This window comes from Rhea pennata, chromosome 6 (genome assembly GCF_028389875.1).
Source record: "Rhea pennata isolate bPtePen1 chromosome 6, bPtePen1.pri, whole genome shotgun sequence".
NCBI lineage: Eukaryota > Metazoa > Chordata > Aves > Rheiformes > Rheidae > Rhea > Rhea pennata.
Genome location: NC_084668.1, coordinates 25903460 through 25926325, shown reverse-complemented (window position 1 = coordinate 25926325; position 22866 = coordinate 25903460). Strand labels below are relative to the sequence as shown.

Genomic DNA, 22866 nt, shown 5'->3' with positions numbered 1-22866 from the left:
TTCTTCTGGGTTTCTTTTTTGTCTTCAATGCTTGAAAAATACATCTTTTTCCATTGTGTCTTGCTTCAAGAGAGTCTACCTGAAGATAATTTCTTGCTTTTGGATAAATAAAATATAAAAAAGTAAAATCTGTATTCCATTAACTCTTTGGATATTGTTGCTGCTAACTTACAGTTCAATGAGACTGTAAAACATGTAAATTAACCTATTTGTTATTGTTGTGTTTGCAGTGCCAGAACCAAAGCCAGAAGCTATTCCAGCTCCTGCACCTGAACCTAAACCTGCAGCAGGTAAGACTTCTTTAGTCATGAACAGCAGTGCACTCTTTGTTATGCATCTTTCTTCGTTATGCATCTATCAGAGATTTCTAGTTAAAAGTACATTACACAAATATCTCAATTTTAGTGCTATAAGGAGTAGAAGTTTCACACACTTTACAGAACATGTTAGATAATATTGTGGTTAAAACAAAAGAATTCAATAAAGCAAATACATGAGTACCGTTATTCTTTTCTACAGTTCTAAAATCTCCAAAACCTGCAGCAGAACCAGCACCCGCTGTTACCGCTCCAGTGACAGTCCCTGTCGTTGGAAAGAAAGCAGGTATTATCTTAATTCTATTCTATTCATGGAGCTTTGCTCTCTGAGATACCTAATTACATTTGAGATGAAAGGAGAATTAAGGGCTGTATGTTCATATAACTCATTAGTTCCAAGAAAATTTAAGATGCTCTTCAAAGATTCCCTTGTGCTAGATACTGTCACCTAATCTGAAAGAACTCATGTATCTGTGATATACCATTCAGCTGAATCTGTGTTCTTGTTTCTTGATGGTGAAATGTGTGCCTTTATTTATTGCCCTACTCTGAAATGTCTGTATTCTGTTGTTTCCTCAGTGTGCTTTATGTCCTGATGTATGTCTTGTAACCTGCATGTTGTATTTTCTGTATGGAAAGTTACACGTATTTCTAAAAAATAAATGCTATGTTGTGTGATTTTCTATTTTTTTTTTTTTTTTTTTTTGAATTGGTGATCAAAAGTGGCATTAATATTGAAGAACTAGAGTATTACTACTTTTATTTGATATGCTTATGACCTTGGTCAGACCTGTTGTGAGAAACGAACCCTGAAGAGTCCCTTCACTCAGAGTTTCAGATTCAGCAGCAGAGTTGATGTACATGCTGCTGTACATTGTTCAAAGGGCCTCATCTTCAGGTGCAGTTCGGACCTTGGGCATTTAAGAAACTCACCCGTCAATGCTTCTTGGCATTTTGTCTTGTCTGACTAGACCTGCAGTGGCACTACTAACCCATTTTATAGAGGTGGCCACAAAGGCATTAGAGAGCTGTCATTTTCTGCTACTCTTAGCCTGGTTTGGAGTGGCAGATTAGTGGTACATTGCTCTGTAGCCTAACAGCAGTTTACTTCGGTCCTCTCTGCTGTTTGTGTGTGCCATTCTTACCTTTCTCCTGTTTGTGTAATTGTACTGTAAGTTTTGTGTTATATGAAGGAAGTGTTCTGTGTTCATTTTATTTCAGGTATAGCTGGGAATATTGTCTTAAAATATATTGTTCCTGATGCTTATTCTTACGGATTTTAACTCTTTAAATTACATGTGAAACCTTTGTAGCTGCAGAAAAGGCTGATGCACCAGCTATACTAAAGCGTAAAGTTAAAATGCCCTCAGTGGAAGAAGACGAAATTGAATCAATTGTATTAAAGAAGATTTCAGTTGAGAAGAGCTTGCATGTTAAAGAGAGTGCAAGTCCTAAGGAAACAGTTTTGGATATCCAGACAGGAGAGCCACTTGAGCTAAAAGTCTCACCAAAAACTGTTCCCGGAATACTGAAGCCAGAGGGAAATGAGCAGGAGAAAGAGGATCTTAAATATTTTGCGATGGCTCCTGAAGGAGAGGAGCTAAAAATGACACACACAGATTCAAGAAAGACTCTTAGCCTGACACATGAGAAAAGAGAGGCTGCAGTAGATCACATTACTTATGCAATGGATAAACCACTAGCACCTGGTGAGGAATTGAAATTAATTTATATAGCATCTGAACATACAGAAAGAGATTCCAGAGAAGAAAAGGGAGGTGAAACTAAGTTAGTCATTCATAAGGAAGATGTTGTTGAGAGACTGCTGGACAAGTCTGGTGTTCCTCACAAAGAAAACATTCCTGTGCATGAAAAAGAAGAGGCAGTTGAGTCAATTTCTGTACCTAAATATGTCTCCAGAGAGCCTGACGAAGACAGAGACCAGAAAAGAGTTCTGAGAAAAGAGAGAAAATCAAAAACCAGATTGCAACCTGAAGAATTTTCCCTTAAGGGTAAAGCTTCATTTGTAAAGGATATCACAGAGGCAGGAATAGCTGAAACATCTCCGCTTAAAAATGAAGAAGAAAGAGAAGATTTTACTGTAGAGAAATCTGAAGAAGTTCCTCTTGGAGAATCTATGAAAGAGTACGATATAGAAAAGAAAACTCACCAGACAGAGAAATCTTGTACCCCAGTAGCTGATATTCCTATAGATAAGATTCTTATTAAAGAAATAAAGAAAGTGAATATTATTCAAAACAATGAGAAAGATGAGAATCTAGATCTTACTTCAGAAAAACTAGATTCCTTAGAATTGCCTGAGGAGACTGAAACAATTTTGAAAAATTATGTTGACTTGGAACACACCACTGATGGTGAGACCCTTCCCAGAAAAAAAGCTTGCCATATTTTTAAGCAGTCCATTAAGCCACAAGCAGTGGAAATGAAAGCAGGAGAAAAATATTCTACAGAGGAAGGAGAATCCGCTGAAGCTCATTATGAGGAGCGTGCAGGACCATTGTTAATTGAGAAAGCACTCTTTGATGATAAAAAAACAGGAAAAAGGATTACATCAGAGAAGAAAGACAAAACTACTTTCAGTATCCACTTAAATAAAGACAAAATTAGACAATCAACCCCCCCTGAAAAGCTGTCCATGGAAAAAGAATTTGATACTATGATTACAAGAGAAGGAACAGAAAGTGAAGCTTCCCTAGGAGAATATGAAAAGGGAGTCAGCGATAAAATACCTGACAAATCTGAGTCAGTAAAGAAAGTTCCTATTCAGCCATCAGGGAATCATGATAAAAAGCAACCTCAGAAATTTCAGTTAGCTCCCCAAATCGCTGAGGATGAAAGGGAAGAATCTCCAACTCTCAAAAAAGTGAGCAAAGTTAAAACTGAAGAAAAGAAATCTTTGCCTGTGGAAGATGTGAAGCTTTCTGGGAGAGAACTTCCAGTGACAGAAGACACATCAGATGAAAAATCAGCAGCTAAATATGGCATTGGAAAACATAGATCTGTTATCAACAGAAAAGAGAAGGAAAAGCTTTCAGACAAAACACCATCAAGCAAAGGAACCCCTGCAAATGGAGAATTTCCTTGCTCCTTAAGCGTAGGTAAGGCAATCACTCCTAAGAAGGTAGAAGACCCATGTATAGGAGAGAGAGAATACCAGAAATCAGAACCTGCTCATGTGACTGAGCAGACCAGTAGCCTCTCAAGTGAGGACTGGGATTTGGATGAACCTGGAGAGTCACAAGAAGCTGTGGATGTTCCTGTAAAGTCTCATGCAAAGCGAGGTGAGGAAGACCACTGCCAAATTCTTCCACAAAGTGCTCATACCATTTGCTTCAGGAGAAAATACCATTTTTCATTTTGATGTGTGTCTTTCTTCTTCAATGCCATGCACATTTTCATCTATTCTGTCAGCTGTCTGAAATGGCATTCAGCCACCCTTGTCACGTGTTCATTGTATCTCTATGTATGTGCATCTGTGTAATTTATGTTCATTGTCTTAGTCTTACATTTTTATAAGACTGCTTAAACCATGTTATATGCCATTGTCTTCTCAGAAAAGCTCTCTCTAGTATTTGTTTTTTCATCCACTGCAATAGAATGTCGTGCATTTCATTCATATCATTCTCCCATTTAAAGTATCTTTTATACCACCTTTCATAAAATGATGGTGAGAAGCTGCATCACATGGGAAATATTTTCAAAAGTGTGAGATGATCCATCCTAACCTGTTCAACTAATGGAACATCCCTCACTTGTGAGAATATCATATTGTCTTGAAACATATATTTAATTTATACAACATATATTTTTGTTGGCTTCATTAGTACAACTGTGTCTTTTTTCTAAAATAGCATCTAAATTATAATAGGTACTTAAGCTACCCTGATTAACAAGCGAGGAGATCAGACAGATGTTTTTTGTGGTTGTACCAGATAGTTAGATCAATGCTATGTGAAGACAGTGAAATTGGGGTGGTTTCTAATTGGTTGCGTTTGAGCAGGCGGCAGAGGAGCATGAGTTTCTTTTTCAGTGCTCCTTGGCATCACTTAGCGTTACACTTTTAGATGTCAGTATCACTATGGATGAGTTCTGAAACACTAAGAGGGATTCTTCTATTACCTACCTAAAAAAAAAAAAAAATGCTTTACACAGGTTTTCTTTGGTTTCCTGAGACTCGTTGGGTACCACTTACTATGTATTTATTTGCAGGGTTTTCTCTTTAGTCTCATTGATCAAGAGCCTACCTGAGAGTTAAGTCACAGGGAATTGCAGAATTTTACAAAATAATGGGCAGGACAAGAATTGAGGGATTAGGAGCTCCTAAATTGCCTTTCATTCTGCAGAATATACGGCTTTCCTGTCCTTCAAGATAGTCAACATACCATTCATAGACAATATAAGTTGTATAAACATATATATGTTTATATCTTCCTCCTCTCTGTATGTGTTTATATCCAAAGGAGGAGAAAAACTTATTTGTAAAAGAAATTTTTGTCTTAATTTTAATACGTATGTTTATTTAATTGCATCCTAATATTATTGCTGTTCTACTTCAGAAGCCAAGCCACCAAAAGAAGAAGCTCCCAAGGGTATCAGTCCAATCAAAGGTAAGAAGAGTTATAATTAAATACCTGTGATTGCTATAGTTTTTGCATTCTTGAACTCTAAAGCTCTAAGCAAAAATGACTATCAGCATTGTTCTAAATTAGACTCCATCCAGTCAAGAATTTTATAACATTCTGTATGATCTTGAGTAATATTTGTTAAGGGGCACACTTTTAATGAGATTATCTTCAAAATTTCAGCTGATTCAGTCACTGATAGGGTGTGAGAGTTAACCCTGCTTATGTCTGCATTCCTGCCTCAGTAGCTGGACGTCCTGAGAGTATCAGATAGGGCTAAACTCAGGAGGGGTACAAAGGTAGTTAGAGGTTGTGCAGCCTCCCAGCACAGCTGCATCAGGTGAACAGGGCCATACATTCCCTTTCAGGATAAAAATTATTGGTGAGGGCAAAGAAGGGACACCCCCTGGGAAATCTGTATGAATCAGATTAATATTAAGTTTAAACACAATTTTGCTCAAAATATCTGTCATTTCGAATTAAAGACAGGAATGAATGATTGTTCTCCCATGTTTTGGTCCCCACAGAGATTTTTGATTTTTCAGTTAAGAGTAAATCTGTGAAATAGGACATAGTAAGTCATACAGAGCCAGTCTTTTCAGTTCAGCTAGCATTATTAGTTGTAGCACAAAAATTTAACCTTGCTGTCTCAGCCCGTCTGCTGAAGTTCCATTAAAAGCACGGGCCTCTGCCACACTGTGAAATGTATTCGTGAAGCAGGTGGCCTTTCCTGTTCAGCTCTGCAGAATACCTACAAGCAAAAGCAACATATCAGGATTTGTATATTCATTTCTGAATCTGAATTACAGCCAAGAAGACACCTTCACCAGCAGATGCAGAAAGAAGGAAACTCAGGCCAGGCAGTGGTGGTGAAAAGCCTCCTGAGGAGCCTCCATTCACTTACCAACTTAAGGCTGTGCCACTGAAGTTTGTCAAGGAGATGAAGGATATAGTGCTGACAGAAGCAGAATCTGTTGGGTCTTCTGCAATCTTTGAAGTCCTTATTTCACCATCCACTGCAATTACCAGCTGGATGAAAGATGGAAGTAACATCCGAGAGAGCCCAAAGCACAGGTTTATCGCTGATGGCAAAGATAGGAAGCTGCATATTATTGATGTCCAGCTGTCAGATGCTGGTGAATATACATGTGTATTACGACTGGGGAACAAAGAGAAGACCTCTACGGCCAAGCTCATTGTTGAAGGTAATCCCTGTTTCAACTTTATCAGTAATTTAAGGGGTAACTATTTCTAAAGCTCGCAGCACTGGTACTTTGTGAATTTACATAGGCTGGTAGATGCATCCTTTAGTTTCCATCAATCACTAAGCATTTTCATTTGAGGCATTTTTCTAAGGCATTTTCACATCACACTTTCTGCACATAAATGAGACAAATCAAAATATTGTGTGTTCCCCACAGAACTCCCAGTGCGTTTTGTGAAAACACTTGAAGAAGAAGTTACTGTGGTTAAGGGCCAGCCACTGTATTTGACCTGTGAGCTTAACAAAGAAAGAAATGTGGTCTGGAGGAAGGATGGGAAGATCATCAAAGACAAGCCTGGGAAATTTGCTCTGGGCATTATTGGTTTGTCACATTCCCTCACCATCACTGATTCAGACGATGCTGATGCTGGCACCTATACTGTGACTGTAGAAGACACTGAGCTGTCGTGTTCATCTTCTGTTAAGGTAGTAGGTAAGCAATCAAAATCCTGTTCTCCTTTCTCCATGGAGTACTTGGGCTGTTTTAAAATTAGGAAAGCTATTACAATTAGGAAAGTATTACAATATAAACTGCGAGATAAGATTTTTATAGATTTTGTCTATTTTTTCTATTTATGAACCATCTACTTTTAGTAAAAGTCTGTTCTTTATTTTTGTGTAACTTTTATTCATGCAGAAGTGATAAGAGACTGGTTAGTAAAACCGATAAGAGACCAGCATGTGAAACCAAAGGGAACAGCTACTTTTACCTGTGACATGGTCAAGGACACACCAAACGTTAAATGGTTTAAAGGAGATGAGGAAATTCCTGCTGAACCAACTGATAAGACAGAAATCTTGAAAGAAGGAAGTAAAATTTTCCTGAAAATTAAGAATGCGGGTCCTGCTGATGTTGGAGAATACTCTGTGGAAATTGAAGGTCGTAGATACCCAGCTAAGCTGACCCTTGGTGGTAAGGAAGCTTTTATTTGTATTACATTTAATCATCTCATACGCCAAAACTTCTTAACAATAAAACAAACTAACTTGAGTTGATATTACAGCTATATAAAAACTTGACCTAATTCCATAATATGTGCCAATTTGTGCATTCTAGAACGTGAGGTTGCACTGCTTAAGCCATTAGAAGATGTTACAGTTTATGAGAAAGAAACAGCAAACTTTGATACAGAAATATCTGAGGATGATATTCCTGGAGAATGGAAACTAAAAGGAGAAATCCTGAGGCCCTCACCTGTAAGCAGCCCTGAATTTAACAGTACAGTTTATTTAAAATTACAGCATTGTGAACAGGTTCCCTTGAGTCTTTGTGGTAATTGCACGGAAAGATCTTTGCAGATCTGTAGTTGTTGCTCAGTCCAGAACTTAGAAAGATTAAGCATTATGGGGATTGAAAAATATGGTTGTCTTAGTAAGAGTCATATGACATAAAAGTTAGCTTTTGAACTGCTTCATTATCTCAAAGCCTTACAGTTGACATTGACAATGATACTGACATTAAAAAGAAGTGTGGAAGGCTGAATATACCATATATTTTATTATTCAGATTTGGTTTTGAGTAAAAGTGTTAATTTTTATTGAAAAATAATTCTAGTCACCGTATATAAAATAATGTAGAATTGTAGAATTCTTTTATCGAAAAAGTCTAGTGGCAAGGAATATGCATCCTACTTACCAAGATCTGCCATCTCCTCAGACATGTGAAATCAAAGCTGAAGGAGGGAAACGCTTCCTAACCTTACATAAAGTCAAGTTAGACCAAGCTGGTGAAGTCCTTTACCAGGCTCTTAATGCAGTTACTACAGCTATCCTGACAGTGAAAGGTATGATGCACTGCTAAGCAGAGTACAGTATGCTCTTAGCCAGAGTTCACGTTGTACACTTTACAAATGACGTATTCTGGTTTGCTTCTAGAAATTGAACTTGACTTCGCTGTGCCTCTGAAAGATGTCACTGTTCCTGAGAGGCGCCAAGCAAGGTTTGAATGTGTCCTTACCAGAGAAGCCCATGTTATATGGTCTAAGGGCACTGATATAATCAAGACTGGAGAAAAGTTTGACATCATAGCCGATGGAAAGAAACACATCCTTATAATCAATGATTCTCAGTTTGATGATGAAGGAGAATACACTGCTGAAGTTGATGGCAAGAAGAGCACAGCCAGACTGTTTGTGGAAGGCAAGTATCCTATAAACAAAAATGAATAAAGAATGCATCTTCTAGAATCACATTAGCCTCTTTCTGACGGTACTTATATATCAATTCTTTTTATATTGTAGGTGTGAGGCTGAAATTCATCTCACCGCTGCAGGATCAAACAGTGAAAGAAGGCGAAACAGCTCACTTTCAGTTTGAGCTTTCTCATGAAAATATGCTAGTGAAATGGTACAAAAATGATAAGAGACTCCACACAAGCAGAACAGTTCTTATTACTTCAGAAGGCAAAGTTCATAAACTAGAAATGAGAGAAGTGACCCTTGATGATATCTCCGAGATAAAGGCTGTAGTCAAGGACATGAGCACACAAGCAAACCTCAAAGTCTTAGGTAACTATATATTTAAAATATAGAATATGCTATATAATTTGTGTAAGCAAATTTTAAAAGTAGAAAGTGACAAAATATTGATTTTTTAGTAAATTTATATTATTAATTTACTGTTTCATATCCAATCACCTTTTGCAGAAGCTGATCCATATTTCACTGTGAAATTACAAGACTACAGTGCTGTGGAGAAAGATGATATTGTTCTGGAGTGTGAACTTAGCAAAGATGTCCCAGTAAAATGGTACAAAGATGGTGAAGAACTAGTAGCTTCCAACAGAATTTCCATAAAAACAGATGGCTTGCGCCGTATCTTAAAGGTCAAGAGAGCTGCAGATACTGATAAGGGTGTTTATCAATGTGATTGTGGAACCGACAAGACCAATGCTAACGTCAACGTTGAGCGTAAGTGGTCCTATCTCGGCTAAGGGAAAAAGCTGAATTCTTTGTAAAACATTGCCAGACAAACAGAGTCTATAGGGCAGCACCAAAAATTGTACATTTGAAAAAAAAAAGCCTGTATAATGAAGAACTGAAATACCTATATTTACAATTATTACAAATATTTAGAATAAGGAACAATGTATCTTTAGATATTTAAATGGCTGTTGTAAAAATGATGATGATCAATTATTCTCTATGACTATTTACAATCAGAAAAAAAAGTGTTCTGTTTAATTCACCATAACAAGCATCTAGGTTAACTATGAGGAAAATTATTTTAACTACAAATAATTAAGCTTTAGGCATACTGTAGAAGGAGGTTGGAGACTGCCCAACCTTGGAGCTTTTTAAAAAGAGGTTAGATAAACATCTACCAGTGATAGTACTTGCGTTCTCGAAAGAGGGAGTAGGGAGACGAAGTTTTGATACTTACCATTGCTACATTTCTAGGATATAGAATGAATCAGTAAAGCAGATATGAACTTTTTTTTGCTTTTAGCTCGCTTAATTAAAGTGGAGCGCCCATTGTATGGAGTGGAAGTATTTGTTGGTGAAACAGCACGTTTTGAAATTGAAATTTCTGAGCCTGATGTCCATCCCATATGGAAGCTAAAGGGAGAAACCTTAACACCTTCACCTGTAAGGCTTCTTCATTATTTTTAAATCATAATTTGCATTATAAAAATCGTATCTGATAATAATGTTTGCTGAACAGTTTCTTATAATAGTCATATTTGGGGGGTTCTTTTTTCTTTATCACTAGGAATGTGAAATCATTGAAGATGGGAAGAAACATATTCTTGTCCTTCATAATTGCAAACTGGATATGACAGGAGAAGTGTCTTTCCAAGCTGCAAACGCTAAAAGTGCAGCTAATCTGAAAGTGAAAGGTACTATTTGCCCTTTGCCAACATTTCTGCGTGATTACAGAGCATTTGAAGTACTCTGTTATCTAAAAGGCCTACATAAACTCATCACTGAACTCAAGAGTGCTCTCTTATGATTTCAGAACTGCCTCTCATCTTTATCACTCCACTAAGTGATGTGAAGGTCTTTGAAAAAGATGAAGCCAAGTTCGAATGTGAGGTGTCCAGGGAACCAAAGACTTTCCGCTGGTTGAAAGGAACACAAGAGATCACTCCCGATGAGAGATTTGAAATTATTTCAGATGGCACAAAGCATGCTCTGATTATTAAATCTGTTGCATTTGAGGATGAAGCTAAATACATGTTTGAAGCTGAAGACAAGAGAACAAGTGCCAAGCTGATTATCGAAGGTTTGTCCAACTTTGCCTTTCTATGGAAGATTAGTCCAATTTTGCCTTGCTATGGAAGATTTGCACCATAGTTGTCTTTGAATAGTTTTTATTAGTAACATTATTATTAATGAAATGTTTTGCTGATATAGGTATTCGCCTGAAATTCATTACTCCTCTCAAGGATGTAACGAAAAAGGAGCGTGAGACTGCAGTGTTTACTGTGGAACTCTCTCATGAAAATATCCCTGTTATCTGGTTCAAGAATGACCAGCGATTACACACGAGCAAGGTGGTTTCAGTGAAAGATGATGGCAAATTCCATACACTCACAATTAAAGATCTCACTATTGATGATACTTCTCAGATTAGAGTGGAAGCTATGGGCAAATCCTCGGAAGCTAAACTCACTGTTCTCGGTAGGTATACCCAAATGAATTCACATGATGTGTATTATCAGAAGAGTCTTATTATGAAAAAGTAATAGATTTGAAAGTCTTTTTCTTGGGGGCGGGAGGGGAAAGAGAGGGGTTAGCAGCTATTTATTTTTTACAAGGATAATAAAAATAATCTTAAAATTTCACAAGTTTTGCAAAATTAGCTAATAGATGCTTATATACTGCTCTGTGGCTCTTAGATCACCAGACCGATGTTTTCAATACCATTAATAACACACTAAATTGCTGCTTTGGCTGCTATTTTTATAACTATGTTTACAGATATTTGTTGTTTTCCCTTTTTTCAACAGAACTGTGTAATATTTATAGATAATATATTTAGTGCCCCTTGCTAGATATATACAAGAAATATATGTTATGGTAAGAACTAATTGTACTTTTCAAAAGACTAAAACTTCAGCTGTTTATCTTAACTGGTACTTGCAGAGGGAGACCCTTACTTCACTGGGAAGCTTCAGGATTACACTGCTGTAGAGAAAGATGAGGTGATTTTACAGTGTGAAATCAGCAAAGCAGATGCCGCAGTGAAGTGGATGAAGGATGGCAAACCAATTGCTCCATCAAAGAATGTTGTTATTAAGGCCGATGGTAAAAAGAGAATCCTTATCCTCAAGAAAGCTTTGAAGAAAGACATTGGACAATATACTTGTGATTGTGGTACTGATCAAACCTCTGCTAAACTCAATATTGAAGGTACAGTTATTTTACTGAGTTGTTCTGCTGTAGAGGTCTTCTGGTGTCTTGTAGAGACTGAGGAAACCAATCACCTTTTCGTTTTCCCCAGATCGAGATATTGAGATTGTACGTCCACTGTACAGTGTGGAGGTAATTGAGACAGAGACTGCCCGCTTTGATATTGAGATCTCTGAGGAAGGTGTCCATGGCAATTGGAAGCTGAAAGGAGAACCCCTGCATGAATCACCTGTAAGCAAGTATTTCTGGATGTGTCTCACATGTGGTACAACAATTTGCAGGGGAATGGGGTGTGAGAGAGACAGAGAAGACATAAACCCATGCAGAAGCTAAGTGAAATCTCTTTCTGTTTCCAATAAAAGCCACTATAATAAAAATATTTTTATTTTCAGTAAAAAGTGTTTTGGTAAAAAAAGCTACAATGCAAAGACCTCATGGAATCTTCTTAAATATAATGACATTTAAGAATACAGAATTCGGATTCCCTGTCTTGTATTTTGAGTAACGTTTGGTTATAATAGATACGAATCATATTGTCAAGCTCTTCTTCATTCCTATGTGAACTCAAATTTGTTTCAAACGGTGTAAGGCTTAATTGAGTTCTCATAGTTCCATGCTGGCAGGGTCTGGAAATTTAAGAAACAATATAATAATTTGGTTATACTTTGATGTAACAGTACAGATGTGAATAATAAACAAAGTTAATAAATTCCATGAAAAGTGATGTCTAGATAAGAAAGACAGATCCTTTTCAGGGAAAACACTCAGCATAAGCTCAGTAATTTCCAGTTCTCTTAGGCCTTCTTACTGGCTAGTCAATCAGTACATGCATACCACCAACATGAATGTGATGTTTGTGAGAGGAAGTAGATCCTATTAAACAGGAGAGCACACTGAAAGAAAAAGGGGCAGCCAATGAAAGAAAGTTTATAGGGTATATTGTGGAGGGCATTGGGCCTGAAGTACTGGGAAGGGAAAAGGAGGAGTTAGGGAATGCATGGTATGAGGAGAAGTGGTGGTTCTTGTGGTGAGGAGCACGAAGAGGACCGTGAAAAAATTGTTTCAATTCTCCTTTTGCAGGAATGCGAAATCAAGGAAGAAGGTAAAAAACACTTCCTTACACTGTATAATGTACGCTTAGACCAAGCTGGTGGAGTAGATTTCCAAGCAGCCAATGCCAAATCTGGTGCTCACCTTCGAGTGAAACGTAAGTGTCTCTGAAACTACAATTACTTAATTAAATGAAATTAAGGTACTCATTACCTACATATCACCTCTTTGGAGAGAGTGGACAAATCTCTATACTATATTCAGCCCAAAACAATTCTTCACAGGAACAGCACCTCAAGAATTAATTACTCAAACCATCTTCATCCCTTTTAGTTAGGGACTGTCCTATATTTTTAAACCTGGCATACAGTTTATCCTAGCAGATATAGGAGATAGAGAAAGAGAGGAATGGGAGAAAGAGAAATAAAGAAATGGCCTTCAAGGCTGCTTTGTGCTCCGGCATCCTGTTTTGTTGTGAAATCAAAGTATTACAAGTAAAGGCTTTACTGCATTAAAATATCATGTTAACCTGAGAGGATGGGATCACAGCGATATTTGGGGATAGGGTTAGGAGCTTGATGGACAGGGACAGACCACATGGTTGGAGACCACTTGTTTCCTGCTCCAATCCTAGCCCCCGCTATTTTGGAAAACACATGCCTTATCTAGCAAGAGGCATGCAGGGCTTGGCAGGGAGACAGATGCACAGCAACTTTCCTGCTGACCTTGTTCAATTTAAAGAAACATGCTCTGCAAGCAGGGAACTTTCAGTGACCAGCCCTCTTCCTAAAAACCCAGAGTGGCCCCTTCTATTTAGGGAATTTAAAGAGCAGCGTTCAAAGTGTGTCTCTCTTGAGGGAAGCCACCATGGAGATTAGTGTGTAAAGGTAGCAGCTCTGTCTTGGGTAGAAGTAACTAATCTGAAAATGATGTCTTCTCCTTACCAAGCTCGAGTAATTGGCTTGCTGAGACCCCTCAAGGATGTAACAGTGACTGCTGGTGAATCAGCAACCTTTGACTGCGAACTCTCTTACGAGGGAATCCCGGTTGAGTGGTTCTTGCAAGGAAAGAAACTGGAGCCCAGTGATAAGGTAAAGAGACTTCCTTTATTTTCCCTCATACTTCCTCCTCCTTCCCCTCTTTCCACACTTTTCCCTTTCTTTATTCCTCACCATCTGCCGGTAGAAGCATTAAGACATAGAGACACAGTAGTGCTGCTATACTGAAGGGTAAATCCTCACTAAATCAGATACGGCACTTTTTCTGTGCAGGAGGGAAGACCTGGAATGCTACAAATACTTATCATACAAAGAGAAATTAAGGTCCCCAAGTATTGATCATAACAACAATGTTTTAATGCCGGATTCTCTGGAAAACTCAGCCACAGAGATACTGAATAATGCTTGCTCAGATTAATTGCAATTGTAGTGAGGGCGTTTTGATAGGTGGTATCAGGAAATGCTTTCTTCTCTTGAATGCCGAGTTGCAGTCCATTTCTGCATATAAGGGGATTAAGAGGACTGAAATTCCATTTCAGGCATTTGTTCTGGCTCTCCAGATAACTTTCTGGGCAAATTTGCTTGTCAAGCACTTCTCACTAGCTATTTTTAACCCTTCATCAAGTGCTGGCTCTTAGTTCTGAGATCTGAGCAGCCTGGAATGCAGTCAGTTTAATATTTAAAGTTAATGGTATGGGAAATACTGTTAAAAACATGAAATAAAAGTGGACGTAACTGATTTTAAGATTTGCTTTTTTAATTACTAGCCCTAAGAAAAAGAATGCAAACAAAAATGTAAATTGGAAACCTCAGACAAAGTACACTTTGAAGGCATTATATGAACTAGCAAAGTTTCAGAACTTGTAATGCTACTGCTTTGGTACCAAGTTTTAAATGTCTTTTTAAAGATATTATTTTTTGTTTTCAATAGATCTTTCCAAGCTTTACTGAATTTTCTTTAATTAAAACAGTTTCATACAAAAAGTAGAACATAGGAATAGAAGAGAAAAAATAATCATCAGAGAGATAGCAACCCAATTACTGTATTTAAGGACAAATAGATGGAATTAAAACTCAGCAGATGAGACTTTTGATAAATAAAATGAAAAATCACTTCTGAGTCCAGGAATAAACTGTAGAAAGCTATGAATCAGCAGAGTGGATTGACAGTTATTACTGCTTGGCAGGACAGGTTTTTTAAGCTCAATATTCTCTATGATGGAAAATTACAATATTCTCATCTATCTTGGCTATCATTTCAATTGCATAAAGAAATTCTCAATTTTCTTTTAGCTTTTCCCTATGCATTCAACCGACATTTGACTTCAATTTGAAATTTGTCAAAACAAAAACACAAAGTGAACCATATATTTAGTTGATGCGTCACTTTCTCCCCGTTTAAAATAGCCTCTCCAAAGACTTTGACCACTGCCTTCAAGAATCAATCTAATTTTCCAAGTAACGGAGTTCAGCTATTTTTAATTTAAACCGTCATTTAACCTCTGTGGCTGGCATTTAGCTGTACACATTTAACTTTTAGTGACTTTTTTGTGTATCCTTTCTGTTTACCTTAGTCAAGTATATATTTGGCTTCATCTCAACCCCTTTCAGCTGATTAATCACTGGAGTTAGTTTTCAGGGACACAATGACCATTTGGGAGGAAGGAGAGCCACTCATTTACCACCCTCTCTCTGAGGTTGGAGAAGCTGCCTTCTCACAAGTAACCATCTTTTCTGTTTCCTCCTTAGCATAATCTAGTTTCCCTCATTTTTATAAACTAGTATCTACTACCTGATCATATGCTTCTCTGGAAACCAAAATAGATTTCTTCAAGAGTTATCTTGGACTTCGCTGCATGAATAGTGGCAGCCCTCTTCATGGCAGAGCATGTTCTTGAATCCCCTATTCCAGAGAGCAGGGATGTTTGTGTGAGGGTAGCCCAGTTCAAACTCAGGATTGCAAAATAGCTTCAGCCTTAGGTCAATACAGAAATCTTTTCTCAGGCAGAATGTTTGGGCAAAATTTAATGATAGAAAGTCAAAACAGGATGTGAAAAAAGGTATATGAGGAGGGTGCCAAATCCCTTCTGTAGAAGTTTTTACTTTAGATGTAGCCAGGAGAAACACCAGCTTTTCCCCTAAAGCTGTACACTGACTTATTTTGGTGTTTGTTAGTACCGGTTCGAAATAAACAGTCTCAACTCCATTATGAGCCCTGTAGTAGATTCAAGTTTTCTAATACAAGGACAAAGATATATTAAAATGTGGGATACTTAAAATTCCAGTTCCTTATAAGTGAAAGAGCAAAATAGAAATGATTTTCAAACTCTTCAAAGCATTTGTCTTTAGCTATGTGTGGTATATGCAAATCAAATTACCCAAATTTCATACAGAATTAAACAACAAAACTCCACAGATAACAATAAATAACAAATGCTCTTTCATTAAGTATTTCTAAAATATTTGTTGCAGATACTCAAATATTTTCTTCTATACTTTATAAGGTTGTCACACGTGCTGAAGGGAGAGTTCACACACTTATTCTTAGAGATGTCAAGTTAACAGATGCCGGAGAGGTCTCATTGACTGCAAAAGACTTCAGAACTCAAGCAAATCTGTTTGTGAAAGGTAAGCCAGACAGTTTAATTATACTTTACAGGTTATTAATGGTTCATTCATGATTCGTCATGGAATAGGATGCCAATATACACCATATATCAAATTAATAGGATCATACATACAATAGTGGACTGGTAGACAACCTTCCTGATTAAAAAAGGCACTAACTTAAAATCTTTTAAGGGTTGAAATCTACTTCATGCTTCACAGGAGAGCTGAGGAAAAGAGGGAATTCTGGAAATGTTTCCAAGGTGGGAGATGAATTAGTTCATTAGGATCCTAGTGCTTCATTGCAGGCTTGGGCATGCAACTGGCCTCAAAGTGACCTGCCAGTCCTTGCCTTTATGGCCCTTGATGGCTTGTTTCTGGTCTTCGGAGCCTGCCCATCAGTGAGGCAACATCGCCCTAGCATGGATACCCATTTTTACTGCTTGCAGACTATGTGCAGCTCAGAAGTCCACACTGCCCACACTTCCTACTACCTTAGTAATTCAAAGAAAAATCACAAAATCATTCCTGAAGATACCACTTCAGAGATAGATGTTAAAAAGCTATATCAGGTGGATGCAGTTTGGCTAAAGAAACGAAGTTGCAGGGCTTTGTGATAATGATTAGAAGGTAAAAACCTCATGGGCAAGGACGTCACTTACTCTGACCTTACAGTAAGCTGAAAATGGAGAAATTAGCTGAATTAACTGAACATGTTTTGTGATTAAAAATACAAAAGTTCAACAGGAAAAGTTCTCTAGCCTTGTTGCTTCAAAGAAAATTAGTAAACAGCATGGGACAGTTCTGTACCCACAGAGGACTGGATATACTTTAGATCTTTTCTATCAGAAATCTATCCGCTTCTTTTAGAACCCCCAGTTGAATTTACTAAACCGCTTGAGGACCAGACTGTTGAAGAGGAGGCCACTGCTGTACTGGAATGTGAAGTTTCCAAGGAAAATGCAAAAGTGAAATGGTTCAAGAATGGAGAAGAAATTCACAAAACAAAGAAGTATGATATCATTTCTGATGGACGAGTCAGAAAACTCATTATCCATGGCTGCACATTGGAAGATGCAAAAACATATACCTGTGATGCTAAGGATTTCAAGACATCATGTTTCCTCAATGTAGAACGTGAGTCATTAATAATTTTCTCCAAAATTAATTTTGTGTCTAAACTCTCTCTTATCATAATGTCTTTGACTAGGAATAATTAATAATACCAATGTGAGCAATTTATTTTTCTGTACCTGCAACTTTCTTCTAATTTCTTTTTTTTCCCTCATAGCTCTTCGTGTTGAGTTCCTGAAACCCCTAACTGACCTTGAAGTTAAAGAAAAAGAACCTGCTCGGTTTGAATGTGAAATTTCTCGTCCAGGTGTCAAGGTCAGTGTAATATTAAAGGTTTTTTTATCTGAATAATACCTTCAACTAGAGCTATTTCAGAATTCCTAACTTTATTGTGTTATTGCAAAAGAACATACAACTAAAATCTCTGATGAGCATGTTAATATTAATAACCATGTCAATTTGTCCTCATACAGGTCAAGTGGTTTAAGGATGGCATTGAAATTAGAAAAGGCAAAAAGTATGACATAATTTCCAAAGGTGCTGAACGCATTCTTGTTATCAGTAAATGTATCTTTGATGATGAAGCTGAGTATGCCTGTGAAGCAAAAACAGCTAGAACTTCTGGATTACTTACAGTCATAGGTAAATTCGAAGACAGTGGTATTAGAAATGAAGAAAAAAATGATATTTTGAAGACTGGCTTTAATCACGTATTTCTAAATTCCTATTGCAGAGGAAGAGGCTGTTTTCACAAAAAATCTTCCTGATCTTGAAGTAAATGAAACTGATACTGTAAAACTGATCTGTGAAGTCTCCAAGCCTAATGCTGAAGTTACTTGGTTTAAAGGAGATGAGGAGGTGCCTGATGGTGGTAGATTTGAACATGTTTCTGATGGCCGAAAGAGAATTCTTGTAATACGCAATGCTCATCCTGAGGATGCTGGCAAATATACTTGCAAGCTCCCAAGCTCTTCTACAACAGGAAAACTTACTGTACATGGTAAGAGAATTACTTTGGTGCACTGGATTTCTCAAAAAAAATCATCAAGAGTGCACAATTTGGTTTATTCTCTTCATACGTAAAAAATAAAATAAAATTATGTATCTATAAAAATGTTGTTTTTCAGAACTTGCAGCAGAGTTTATTACCAAACCACAAAATCTTGAGGTACTTGAAGGAGATAAAGCTGAATTTGTCTGTTCAGTATCCAAAGAGGCAATTACAGTACAGTGGCTGAGGGCGGACACAATCCTGGAGCCTGGTGATAAGTACGACATCATTTCGGATGGCAAAAAGAGGACACTTGTGGTTAAAGACTCTCTTCTGGGAGATGCAGGAAAGTACACTGTCATGGTTGGTGAAGCTAAAGCTACAGCACGCTTAACAGTGATTGGTAAGCTTTATTATTTTATCAGTGTGCAGGTGCACATTTTATTGTATTCATTATAATAGATTATGTCATGTTTCTTCTATTTTCTCAATTTCAGAAAAACTCAGGATTATAACTCCCCTTAAAGACCAAGAAGTTAATGAGGGACAAGAAATTATCTTCAACTGTGAAGTCAATAAAGAAGGTGCCAAAGAGAAGTGGTACAAAAACGATGAGGCAATATTTGATAGTGCAAAATACATTATTGTCCAGAAGAACTTAGTTTACACTCTCAGAATCAGGGATGCACAGCTGAAAGATCAAGCTACCTATACTGTCTCACTGTCAAACCAGAGAGGAGAACATGTCAAGAGCTCTGCTGCTTTAACCGTGTTAGGTAAATAATTTGAATTGTATTAAAATTATTTAATCATGTTGCATTCAATTTCTCATAAGGGTTATGAGGACATAAAATAACCAAATTTTAATTTTTGTCTTAACAGAGGAGGATCTCAGAATTGTTGAGCCTCTTGAAGACATTGAGACCATGGAAAAGAAAACTGTCACATTCTGGTGCAAGGTCAATCGCCTCAATGCAACTCTCAAATGGACAAAGAATGGTGAAGAGATCACATTCAACAAGCGCATTTTGTATAAAATTGATAAGTACAAACACTCACTTATCATTAAAGACTGTGGCTTTATTGATGAAGGTGAATATACTGTTACTGCCGGACAAGACAAATCTGTTGCAGAGCTCCTCATCACAGAAGCACCAGCCGATTTCATTGAACATCTCCGAGACCAGACTGTCACTGAATTTGATGATGCTGTCTTTACCTGCCAGCTTTCCAAAGAGAAAGCCAGTGTAAGATGGTACAGAAATGGAAGAGAAATCAAAGAAGGCAAAAAGTATGCACATTTTATTATGTTTGTTAACATGCTAAACGTACTTGCTTTATTTTGGTCTGGAAATGAATATATTAATTATTTTCTCCCCATGAAGGTATCAGTTTGAAAAGGATGGAAATCTTCACAGATTAATTATAAAAGACTGCAGACTAGATGACGAGTGTGAATACTCCTGTGGAGTGGATGACAGGAAATCTAGGGCAAGACTTTTTGTCGAGGGTATGTATAAAATTTAATAGAATTTATTTTATCTGTTTTAGTAATAAATAAATAGAATAGCATATTTAGTAATAGAAATGATAGTCACATAAGAACAAATGGATTGACCTTATTTCAGAAATCCCTGTGGAGATTATCCGGCCACCACAAGATGTTTATGAAGCTCCTGGTGCAGATGTCATCTTCATGGCTGAGTTGAACAAAGATGGTGTGGAAGTCAAATGGTTGAGAAACAACATGATTATTGTCCAAGGGGACAAACATCAGATGATGAGTGAAGGAAAGGTCCACAGGCTGCAAGTCTGCGACATAAAGCCCCGTGACCAAGGAGAATACAGATTTATTGCCAAAGATAAAGAAGCTAGAGCTAAACTTGAATTAGCTGGTGAGTTGTCTGCCTTGTATTTCTTTTAGAAAATTTGAGAGTAGTGAATTAATTCTTATTTCTAATTAAAATCATTTTGATGCTTTCAAAGAGTTGAATTAAAATTAATACATAATCAGGCTGAGACACTTTAGAATCTGTGAAAATGTATGAATTATAGTTCAGACAGCAAAGATTTTTTTATTATACCATGCCTATTGACCAGTTGAGGAAAATACAGGCTGCTTTTCAATAGCTGTACTAGAAAGCATGAATATACTAGAGAGCATGAAAAATATGCAAATACTCATTTCAGTCCTACAAAATATGTAGCTCATTTGCCTGTTTTACAGGATCAGACCAATAAAATACATTGAATTAATGTTCAAAAAGCAGCTCCCTCCTCCTAGATTTTATAGGATCACACAGTATATACCAACCAGGCTGAGCTTCTTTCTCTGGGACAGTCCCACAAGTACATGAATGATCGGCTTAGAACTCACACACCGATCATTTTACTTTTTTACGTTAGCTTCTTTGATGACACAGATGTATCAAATTAGTTTTGGTATGTAAGTATTCACTTGTCACATTGATCTTCTTTAGCTGCACCTAGAATCAAGACTGGTGACCAAAATCTTGTGGTTGATGTTGGGAAGCCTTTAACCATGACTGTTCCATATGATGCCTACCCAAGAGCAGAAGCAGAGTGGATGAAAGGGGAGGAAAGCCTGCCTACAACAACTGTCAATACAACAACTGACTGCACTACCTTCAAAATTTATGAAGCAAAGAAATCAGATAAAGGAAGGTACAAGGTTATACTTCGAAACAAACATGGCCAAGCAGAAGCATTCATCAATGTAGAGGTCATCGGTAAGAGATCTTGTTATTAAGATCTTTACTTTTATTTAAGGCAAATTTAAAAAAAAAAAAAAAAAAAAAAAAAAAAAGATGAAATGCCCTAAAATATTGTTCATGTGGTTTTAGATGTTCCAGGTCCAGTTAGAAACTTGGAAGTCACTGAAACTTATGATGGTGAAGTTGGCCTTGCCTGGCAGGAACCAGAAAGTGATGGTGGAAGTAAAATCATTGGCTATGTTGTTGAAAGACGTGATATCAAGCGTAAGACCTGGATTCTGGTCACTGATCATGCTGAAAATTGTGAATACACTGTTACTGGACTTCAAAAAGGAGGAGTTGAGTACCTCTTCCGTGTTAGTGCACGGAACAGAGTGGGTACTGGTGAGCCAGTGGAAACAGACAGACCTGTGGAAGCTAAGAGTAAATTTGGTAAGTAGAAGTTATGAATAATTCAGTATTTAGTGATAGTGTGAGAAAAGCAATGCAAACTCTACTAACAGATAAAAGAATACATACCTTGTTTTTCCATTTTCTCCCTAAAATAAAATGCAGAAGTTCCTGGTCCTCCTCAAAATGTACAAGTTACTGATGTGAACAGGTTTGGAGCTACACTTACCTGGGAACCACCTGAGTATGATGGAGGATCTCCAATTACTGGCTATGTTATTGAACTGCGTAACAGAACTTCCATCAGGTGGGAGCCAACTATGACCACTGGAGCTGACGAGTTGTCAGCTGTCTTGACTGATGTTGTGGAAAATGAAGAATATTTCTTCAGAGTAAGAGCTCAAAACATGGTTGGAGTTGGCAAACCAAGTCCTGCTACACGTGCAGTAAAAATTATGGACCCAATTAGTAAGTTTGCAAGCATTGATTGTTGATTGCCTTATGAGAAATGGACATTTTGAGAATTTATATAGTATGTACCCAGGAAAGGCCACAAATTCAATTTAAAAATGTGTGAGCTGAAAGTTTTGTGTACAGAGTTAGATTTTTCCTACTTTTGTCCTTTCGTCATGTCAGAAGTACCTTGCTATCACATGGTCCAGTAGGAACTCCAAATATTTCTTCTCTGAAATTAGGAGACAATCTCAGTCTGAAAAATGATTTAGAAAAGGCGATGCAAAGGCTTTAAAAATAATGTTTTAAGATACAGACAGATTATATGCAGAACTATAATCCTTTATCAGTTGCTAACATTTATTTCACTGAAATTATTTTCAGAGAGACCAAGTCCTCCCATTAACCTTGATCATTCAGATCAAACTAAGTCATCCGTGCAGCTCACATGGGAACCGCCTCTAAAAGATGGAGGAAGTCCAATCTTGGGCTACATTGTTGAAAGGCGGGAAGAAGGAACAGACAAATGGATCCGCTGTAACCCAAAACTAGTACCTGCTCTTACTTTTAAGGTAGGATATTTCATTTGTCAATAGAGTACTGAGAATGTGCAGATCATCCTTAACATTAGTTACTAAATGAGTATTTGTGTTTTTTAGGTAACTGGATTGAAACCAGGATCCAGCTATTACTACAGAGTCTCAGCAGAAAATGCAGCTGGTGTGTCTGACCCAGCTGAGGCTATTGGGCCATTAACTGCAGATGACACTTTTGGTAAGCTGTATTCTATTTATTAAGGATAAATAATCAGACAAGACACACAGCTAACATGCATAATGTGTCCAATATCCATATCTTTTACCAGATGACTGTGATGCCAACTGGTAGGGAGAGCCTTAGAGCCTTTGAAATTCTGTCTTATTTCTCCTCTATAACCAATTCTGCAGATAATTAGCTGCAATATTAGGTAGAGACCTATTAGATTGACTG

At 37.3% G+C, this 22866-nt stretch overlaps 1 protein-coding gene across 9 annotated transcripts in view; it reads left to right on the top strand.

The window, feature by feature from the left end:
• The window catches only part of TTN (titin), a 242512-nt gene that overhangs the window by 136718 nt on the left and 82928 nt on the right, over nucleotides 1-22866 (top strand). For 7 of the 9 annotated variants that reach the window (XM_062578197.1, XM_062578203.1, XM_062578202.1 and 4 more), the window contains 34 exons: nucleotides 231-290; nucleotides 520-603; nucleotides 4895-4945; nucleotides 5770-6165; nucleotides 6382-6657; nucleotides 6862-7137; nucleotides 7282-7421; nucleotides 7882-8008; nucleotides 8100-8363; nucleotides 8465-8731; nucleotides 8870-9133; nucleotides 9672-9811; nucleotides 9936-10062; nucleotides 10182-10448; nucleotides 10580-10846; nucleotides 11312-11578; nucleotides 11670-11809; nucleotides 12659-12785; nucleotides 13577-13719; nucleotides 16131-16254; nucleotides 17104-17370; nucleotides 17525-17622; nucleotides 17781-17949; nucleotides 18041-18307; nucleotides 18435-18701; nucleotides 18796-19074; nucleotides 19181-19589; nucleotides 19684-19808; nucleotides 19927-20193; nucleotides 20779-21048; nucleotides 21163-21465; nucleotides 21589-21891; nucleotides 22261-22448; nucleotides 22536-22650. In XM_062578197.1, the coding sequence (XP_062434181.1) occupies nucleotides 231-290; nucleotides 520-603; nucleotides 4895-4945; nucleotides 5770-6165; nucleotides 6382-6657; nucleotides 6862-7137; nucleotides 7282-7421; nucleotides 7882-8008; nucleotides 8100-8363; nucleotides 8465-8731; nucleotides 8870-9133; nucleotides 9672-9811; nucleotides 9936-10062; nucleotides 10182-10448; nucleotides 10580-10846; nucleotides 11312-11578; nucleotides 11670-11809; nucleotides 12659-12785; nucleotides 13577-13719; nucleotides 16131-16254; nucleotides 17104-17370; nucleotides 17525-17622; nucleotides 17781-17949; nucleotides 18041-18307; nucleotides 18435-18701; nucleotides 18796-19074; nucleotides 19181-19589; nucleotides 19684-19808; nucleotides 19927-20193; nucleotides 20779-21048; nucleotides 21163-21465; nucleotides 21589-21891; nucleotides 22261-22448; nucleotides 22536-22650 (7134 nt within the window). The remainder of the gene's footprint in view (nucleotides 1-230; nucleotides 291-519; nucleotides 604-4894; nucleotides 4946-5769; nucleotides 6166-6381; nucleotides 6658-6861; nucleotides 7138-7281; nucleotides 7422-7881; nucleotides 8009-8099; nucleotides 8364-8464; nucleotides 8732-8869; nucleotides 9134-9671; nucleotides 9812-9935; nucleotides 10063-10181; nucleotides 10449-10579; nucleotides 10847-11311; nucleotides 11579-11669; nucleotides 11810-12658; nucleotides 12786-13576; nucleotides 13720-16130; nucleotides 16255-17103; nucleotides 17371-17524; nucleotides 17623-17780; nucleotides 17950-18040; nucleotides 18308-18434; nucleotides 18702-18795; nucleotides 19075-19180; nucleotides 19590-19683; nucleotides 19809-19926; nucleotides 20194-20778; nucleotides 21049-21162; nucleotides 21466-21588; nucleotides 21892-22260; nucleotides 22449-22535; nucleotides 22651-22866) is intronic. The other 2 variants (XM_062578204.1, XM_062578196.1) reach the window with 2 other exon arrangements.